General features: G+C 34.8%; 1 protein-coding gene across 1 annotated transcript; it reads left to right on the forward strand.

Annotated features, from left to right (window-relative positions):
• Positions 1 to 721: 721 nt before the first annotated feature.
• On the forward strand, positions 722 to 7,064 carry LOC133308570 (phenylalanine--tRNA ligase beta subunit, cytoplasmic). The gene is made up of 10 exons (XM_061509202.1): positions 722 to 871; positions 966 to 1,133; positions 1,503 to 1,631; positions 1,733 to 1,864; positions 2,079 to 2,213; positions 4,648 to 4,722; positions 5,455 to 5,562; positions 5,840 to 5,935; positions 6,052 to 6,135; positions 6,524 to 7,064. Exons 1-10 carry the CDS (start codon positions 869 to 871, stop codon positions 6,590 to 6,592), a joined length of 999 nt encoding a protein of 332 aa, XP_061365186.1. The 5' UTR covers positions 722 to 868; the 3' UTR covers positions 6,593 to 7,064.
• The last annotated feature ends 1,889 nt before the right edge of the window (positions 7,065 to 8,953 follow it).

Consider the following 8,953-nt stretch of genomic DNA (forward strand, 5'->3'; position numbering starts at 1 on the left):
CATAAAATATACTCATTGTATGCATTGTAATGTGAAGGTGTTGTAAGTTTTTCAACAAAATAATTGTATAAAAATGGCCGCAGTGTAAACTAGTTATATATGTGATGAGACCTTGGAATGCACCACCCCAAAAGCTAGCTCAAAGGGTGGGAGTGCCCAAAGCCTTATAAATCCCATATTAGTTGCCCATACAACCAATGTGGGAGTCCAAGTCCCATACTTTGCAAATGGAACCCAACATTCCACAAGCTTCCCTAGTGCGTGCCCTCATGCACACTCCACGTGATGGATGCTCTGATATCATTTGATGAGACCTTGGGATGCACCACCTCAAAAGCTAGTTCAAAGGGTAGGAGTGCCCAAGGCCTTATAAATCCCACATTAGTTGCCCATACAACCAATGTGGGACTCTAAGTCCCATACCTTGCAAATGAAACCCAACAATATGCTATTAAATTTTAACTCATGATGCACGTGCACACTCAGATGCATACTAGTCATTGTATGGAAGCTTAAACTGAAAAAAACTGTCATATTTTCTTCAATGAGATGATTTTCCACTAAATTTGTGTCAGGTTAACTTGCAGAAGTGCTTTTAACGATCACTCCTGCTCTATTTTCTGTTAATTGTGCTTTTTGTGAATGGCAAACTAGTGGCACTTGGTCTTTATTTTTCTCTAATCTCCTTGCTTCCTATATTCTGTTGTTAAATTCAGTTATTGATATACTATAATGATTTGACAGAACTGTTTTATCTTTACCCCCAATTATCAATGGTGCACATTCAGCCATCACTCTGGAGACTAAGAATGTATTGATTGAATGTACTGCTACTGATCTGACAAAGGCGAAGATTGTTTTAAATATAATGGTGGAGTAGTGAATTTCATTTTATGCTTTTCTGTTTGCATTTTATAGGTGTTACAATTGTTTAGATGATGACAGACTATTCTATGTTTTCTTAGGTGACAGCCTTCTCAGAATATTGTGAAAATAAGTTTGTCATTGAACCAGTTGAAGTGATTTCTTCCGATGGAAAGTCACACATATATCCTGATTTATCTGTCTACAATATGGAAGTTTCTCTATCTTACGTTACTGGATTGACTGGGGTATCATTGGAGGCAGAAGAGGTAATTATTTCCTGTAATGTAAAATCTAAGGAGAATTTTGGTGCTTTATATTGAATGGCTTGTTCCTGCACTTGCAAATTGACTATTGATAACTGATTAAGCTTAGTATTAACATTTTTATTATCTTAAGTTAATTTATCTTGAGGACTAAATTTGGTATGTGTTTAAACAATCAATATATTTTATTTTTAAGATTTGTACGTATTTCAGGGTAGGTGTGTTTTCTTTTATGCATGCATTTTACTCTTTCTATGCGCAGTGTATTGTCTCTAATGCAAGATTCAATGCTCATTGTGTTCTGGCAGCAACTGAAGTGAATAAATATTGTCTAACTTGTCATTTCTGTTTCATAACCTCCCTCTACTTCAGGTCACTAAGCTCTTAAATCGGATGCAATTGCAAGCTGAACAGTCTACATCTGACAATAAGCAGTGTAACTTTGTTGTATCTGTACCTCCCCATAGAAGTGATATTCTTCACCCGTGTGATGTTATGGAGGTACTGGCAGTGATAGACTTGATTATTCCTAAATGCATGTTTTGGATCTATGTGTATTTTACTGATAAGCCATGCTCTTTTTTTTTTTTTTTTGTCTATAGGATGTTGCAATTGCTTATGGATTCAATGCTATCAAGGATAAAGCAGTAGTAGATAATCGGGGCTCAAAGAGATTGGCTACTTCCTTGACAATGCTTCCTCTGAATGAGCTTAGTGATCTTATCAGAAAAGAGGTATAGAACAAAATAACAGATCATTTGACTCCTTGATTGAAGCAGGTTAATGATTCATGCTTTTGATTTCTCTTTAAATAAGCCAATCATATTATCTTTGTTAAACCCAGTGCAATAGAATAAATTACTAAAGCACGGCATATTCATGAATGTTACTGTTAGTTGTTTAAAGTGCCCAGTTATCTGAATCCTTTTATTACTAACTTCTTTTCAGGTCGCAATGATTGGGTTCACAGAGGTCTTGACATTTATACTTTGCTCTAAAAGGGAAAACTTTGCCTTGCTAAACCGCAAAGATGATAAATCTAAAGCAGTCGTCATTGGAAACCCTAGGTCTTCAGACTTTGAGGTTCACACGCTTTATCTTCCTTTTTCAATGGCAATGTGCCTACTAAGCTTATACAAAGAAGTTAATCTAATTGCAATGACAATAGAAAGTCTTTAAATTGTCCTTTTTAGTATTTGTCTCTTCACGTAGTTCTCGGAAGTTGTTTATATTCTTTCCTGTCTTTTCGAGTTGTGCAAACTACTAATAGTTCTCACTGTTTCTCATACATAGCTCCTCTGATAGTTTTTATTTTTTACTAATATTATTTCTTTCTTCCTTTACTTATCTTTGATCGGAAGAGTAATTTTTACTTAGAAAGGCTAATCATGCTAAATTAATCTAAGAGTTGAAATGAGAAAAGAATAGTATCATCGAATGCATCACAGGATGGCAGTGCTGCTGCATCCAGGCTGCCATCTACAAATCATCACGACAGACTGTTCTCTTTTCCTTTTTTTGGTTTTCTGCTGCATGGATTATATTCCCAGTATTGAATTGCAATCTGAAGTTGAATATTCCTGACTTGATCAATCACCTGTATTTTATCTGCTATCTGCTCTTTAGTAGTAGATTTACTTGGGGATATACTTTGAAGTTGAACAAGTTGCATACTTGAGTTGCTAGAATTGTATAATACCAACATTGAACTGGTTAGGATGCAATATACCTACTATCATGCAACCAATTCTCTCAAAAGCTTAAATTGTTAGTGAAGGCAAATGAATGATTTTATATATTATATTATATTTTTCTAACGCCCTCTCATGCAAGAGCCTATTGGGCTTACAAGGTGAATAGTGCACAAGGTCATCACCTGTGCTAAGAAATTTTATAATATTTATTAGAAGATTATTAGAAAAATATGGACGCGACAAGGATCGAACTCTAGATCACTTGGTCATAAAAGCTTTAATACCATGTAAAGTAACCAATTCTCCCAAAAGCTTAGGGTGCACATGACAACCTTCCCGGAATCAATTCTTTTTTAATTTCTGTTCCCGGGAACAGAAATGGATAGGAAACTCGTTTGGTAAAACCGGTTTATTTTTTTGTTTCCGGGATGAACCGGTTTAATTTTTGTGCCGGGGAACAGAAAAAAGAATCAAAAAATTTGTGCTTTTTTGTTCCTGGGCACAAAAGGAGAAACACTTATCTCTCTCAATCACTCTCCACATCTACCATCATTACCACCACCTCCTCCACCATCACTACCACCATGCCATCGTCACCACCACCACAATTACCGCCGCCGCCGCCGCCGCCACTATCATCGTCACCACCACCATCACCACTACCGCCATCTACCACCACCACTATTATCGCAACCACTGTCGTCACTGCCACCATCGCCATCACACGCCACTGCCACCACCCCATCGCCATCACTACTATCACCACGACGCCACCACTACCATCACCTCCACTGTCACCAACCACCACTACCATTGTCACAGCCACCACCGTCGTCGTCACCGCCGCCACCACCAACCACTACCACCATCGTCAAAGCCATTACGGTCACCACCATCGCCACTATTACACCACCCCCACCACTACCATCACCACGCCATCGCCACCACTGCCACCATCACCACCACCACCACCACCACCACCACCATTGTCACCTACCACTACCGCCACCGCCGTAGTCACTACCACCACCACCACCATCATGCCACTGCTATCATTGTTGTCGCCACCAACCACCATATCCACCACCATTGTCGCAGCCACTGTCGTCACCTCCACCACCACCATTACCACTGTTATCGTCTCAGCCACTGTCGTCACAACCACCACCACTATCTTCACCACGTCAATGCCACCACCACTACCATACAGCCGCCGCCACCACAACCACACCATATGGAAAGGAAAGTGATGATCCAAAAAATTTTTATATTTAATAGAAATTATTTTTTATTATATTATTTGTTGTGTTATCAAACGCAATTCTCATTCTCGGAATAAAAATAGAACATGTTATCAAACACATTTTTTTTCTCAGAAACTGCTCCAAGGCACATAAATAGAAAATAATTGATTCTTTTCAGAAACAGTGCTAGGGAATAGAATGGTTGTCATGCACACCCTTAATCTATTGGGAGAGGCAAATAAATGGTTTTATATATTATATTATATTATATTTGCAACACTTACTTGTATATGTTGACCTGGCATTTAGATGGGTTCACTGTACTGATGTTGTTTCTCACTTCTTGCTGAGAACCCAAAATTCATTCAATTTATATCTGTCGGTCATCTGTTCTGTTGCTTTTAGTCCTATATTTCCTTAAAAAAAACTTTCAAGCAACAGGTTGGATGTGTGTATTCATTAGTGATATATTGGTTTTTCACCAAGATAAAAATGATATATTGATTTTCTCTCCTTATTTTTTTTTAGTTTTTGGCCTTAATTCATATAATTTATTTTTTATGTCTAACATATATTCAGGCTGTCCGGACTAGTCTTATGCCTGGTATTTTGAAAACTGTTGCTCACAACAAGGATCATCCAAAGCCCATAAAGGTATTATTTTAAGTTCGTCCCTTTGGTTATTGATATTTCTATCATGAGTCTTTACAGTAATCATATTTTCTATCATGAAAGTGTGATCCTTTGGGATAAAGGTGATGTTGATGTATAAAAGTGTGGTTGTCACATGAAAATTCAGTGCCAGTGATAGTAAATTGTATGGGATCTTTCATTTTAGGTATATTCTTTCAGTGTAATATATCTGCTTAGAAAATTATTGTCCAAATCATTATGTCATTTTCACATTGCCACTTCCTTAATTAGAGATATCATTTCGCATGCAATGTTAACATGAATCATGATGTGTGTCTATGGTATTAGAGAGATTAACCTATCAAATCATAGAAAGCAATAATAAATGACATATAATAAACTGGAAGGCAGTAGAGAAAGTGATAAACTGGCCGGAAATGCAAAGACTTGTAAACGAATGGAAAATGTGAAAGATTGCTATATTAGTATATTACCTAGCAAGTCTGCTGCCAAATACATAATCACTTGATTCTTCTGATGAGTTCATAATATATTACATGTGCAATTTAGAAAGGTTGCTATTAGAAAAATATATTGATACCTAGTCTTTTCCACAGAAAGGTTCAAACTTAAGTTGGTGAGAACTAATTGTTTACTCTACCTCTGCATCGTACATTGCTATTTTTCATTTTTTTTATCCTGAACTGTTTTAAGCTTAGAACAACTCATTTCTATCTTAAAATTCTGGTTTAGATTTTTGAAGTGGGTGATATAGCAATTTTGGATGACAAAAATGATGTTGGCGCAAAAAATCTTCGCCAACTTGCTGCACTGTACTGTGGTGCTAATGCGGGATTCGAGGTATACTAAATAATGCTTCATGATACTTCATTTGGTTCTTTGCTATTTGAATATAAGTTATTGAATGTAAAGTATTTGATATATTGCTATCTCTACTTGATTTATCAGTGAGTAGGATGAGAACCTTAGATTGTTCTTATCCACACTGGCTGTATTTGTAAAAGAAGTTCAATATCTAAATTATATATCGCTAATCCTAACAGTTAGCATGTAGTCCTTCTAGACACGAGAAAAATAAATTGGATGATCGAATTTCATTTTATCCAATGATATGCAGATAATTCATGGCTTGGTGGACAGAGTAATGGAAAAGAATGGTGTTCCCTTTGTTTCACCTGGTGATAAAGCAGGTTATTATATTGAGCGGTCAGATGTAAGTGTATAATCCTGCATAGGAGTTCTGTGTGTTTTATTTTGTCCTTTTTTTCTTGTAAAGGATATTTATTCTGCTGCTGATTAGTATTCTATGAACTCAATTGCTTATTGAAGGAGCCTGAGTTTCTTGCTGGTAGACAAGCTAGAATCATTTACAAGGGAAAGCACATTGGCACTTTTGGCATTGTTCATCCAGAGGTAGTTGTCATCACTAAAATTATGTTATCTTGATTTAATATGGCCACTTGTTCGTACATGATTTTGCATTCCTGTATTTTTTTTGTTTTGGTGATTGTGTCTATTTTCTGTAATTAAGCCATATTTTAATTGAGGTTATTTTGAATTGGTTAAAATGATTACAAGAGAGGGATTTGCAGAATGGAGACGCAAGTATTCCATATTTCTTTGTTGAGCAGATTGTATCTCTCTGGCAATAAATGTTTCAGTTCTATTCTTACTTGGCACTATTTTCTTCCTCTATTTTCACATAATATATATATATATATATATATATATATATATATATATATATATAAATAATCTGTATTTGTTCTTTCAAAATTTAAACTACTATGTGTTCTTTCAGGTATTAAACAACTTCGACATTCCGGATCCCTGCTCCTTTGTTGAACTTAATATTGAAAGTTTCATATAAAGATTATTTGTAGCAAATGTAAGTGTCTCCATCCTAAACTATTTCAGTCTGCGATGATGCAAATGCAGTTTGTATTTTCTCATTGCTGTTGCGCTTCTACGTCTTTCACCCCCCCTTCCCCCAACTACTACACCACCTCCTTCCTCTTGTAATTTTTGTTAGGCTGATATTGATCTCCCTGTAGGTAGTCATTTTCCCCCCTCGTTTTTTTTGAAATTATTGTTCTTTCAAGCTCGGAATCAAGATGCTCAACTGCTTGAGTGATTATTCAAATTCTTTGAGCTTAAATGTAACTTTATATGTCCGAGATGAGGGGTGTTTGTATCATTTTCTATACTCAAGTTTCTCCGTTTCATATGTTTAGAACATCAAAAGCAATGAATTACCTGATAGGGATAATTTCAACCGTGAACTTTAGAGCTATTGTTGAAAACAGTTGAATTTGGCCTTAAAACAGACAGGATATTGATACATTTGAAAATTTTGTCAATGAAGAAGAGTAGTCTTAACTCCCAAGTTACATGTCTACCATTTTGTCTGCGGTGGTTTATCATCCTTGTTTAAGACTGTTAGATGTTTTATGTTTGATCCATCTATACTGACGTGGAAAAATTTGAGCGTGATGTTAGGGATCTCCTCGTATGAACCTTGTCCTATAAAGAAGTTTATGATTAATAATTTTATTGTTTGGAGTTTTTAAACCCTAAACCCACAGTGTAATTTGATTACTGTTTTAATTATTATTAAAATAAAAAGAGAAACTGTATTTTTTCTATGTTGTGCAAAAATTGGTATGCTTGGGTATCAGCTGCCATTAACAGAATCACCTGCAGTACTAAATTTTGTTATCAACTGCCATGAAGTTCGCTTCAGTATTAATTCACTAATATATATATATATATATATATATATATATATGTATATATATATATGGGGTTTGTTTTTCTCATGTTGCATGAGAAAACAAATCCTTCCTACACATACCATAAAAAGGTGTGCCGCTTATTTTTTTGTTTTTTGTTTTTTTTAAATAGGTGGGTCTCATACTTAATGTATTTATGACATGAGATTAGAATTCTCCTACAACATAAAATTTACTTTTCCATATATATATATATATATATATATATATATATATATATAGGGGAGAGATCTTTTGACTCTAGAGTAAGACTTACAACTCTTACTCCTCATCTCAACCGTTGATTTCTGTCCATCTAACGGTTATTATTTATTTGAAATAAATAAATAATTAATTGTTATAAATAACCGTTAGATGAACAGAAATCAACGGTTGAGATGAGGAGTAAGAGTTGTAAGTCTTACTCTAGAGTCAAAAGATCTCTCCCCATATATATATATATATATATATATATAGTTACGTACATTGGTCTTCTCTAAGGTTATGGAACAATTTTTTGTAACACGATTTTCTCTTATTTACGACAAAATTTTTGTATTGAATGAGATAGGCAAGTATTGTGGTAAACGTAAAGGATTCAAATTCGACCGTCAGGTCGGGACCTCTGCGAAGTAGGCAATTTGTGTTCATACTGCTTAGAACGTCAAATATATGATCGTGTCCATATTTTGTTTTGAAGAACAGTTGAGTGCCAATTACCTTAAAGCACATCCTCAAATTCATACTGTGGGGCTTTGTACCTACATTGTAAAAATAAAATAACAAAATATAATGTCTCGTTGCCTTTCGTGATAATTCTCCCCACGTGAAAATGGATTCCGTTAATTTTTTTTCCTGCCTTTACATTCAAACTTTTCAAAAACTATTAACAACATTTAATCCGTATAGAGTAATACTTATTTTTAACAGTTTATTGTTCTCCCATCTCGGAATTAAATGTGTCATTCCAAAATGATATCGTTGACGGGAGAAATTATCATGACAAGAGAATCAATGAATCCTATTTTTAATTGTACTTAAAAAATAACTGATAATTTATCAATTATACTATAAAATAATAGTTTGAGAAACAGGTATATGTTATCACTAATAGTCTCTTTTAATTTTAATATGGCTATTAGTTGGTACATGATTTTCAATTCCTCGAGTGCAAAGAAAATTTGAATTTAATTATTTATGTAAATCAATTGGTACAGGATTACTTTATAATAAACCTAATTTGTAAAGTGTGAAATTGTATTGGATTAATTATTTAATTGTGCATAATAAAGATTAATTAAGAGGTTTAATTAAATAAAATGAACGTCATGAGAGATTTATGAAGTAAATACTCAAGTAGAGTGATTTTGTTTGTTAAGTGAGGAGATGAGAAAATATAATAAAAATCACAGCCAGCCACTCCTCGCTGCAGCGAGGAGGCCAACGAGCATATGCAGAAA

The sequence above is a fragment of the Gastrolobium bilobum genome, unplaced genomic scaffold, assembly GCF_033153095.1.
Source record: "Gastrolobium bilobum isolate Gb01-03AN ecotype WA unplaced genomic scaffold, APGP_CSIRO_Gbil_v1 utg18308, whole genome shotgun sequence".
Lineage (NCBI taxonomy): Eukaryota > Viridiplantae > Streptophyta > Magnoliopsida > Fabales > Fabaceae > Gastrolobium > Gastrolobium bilobum.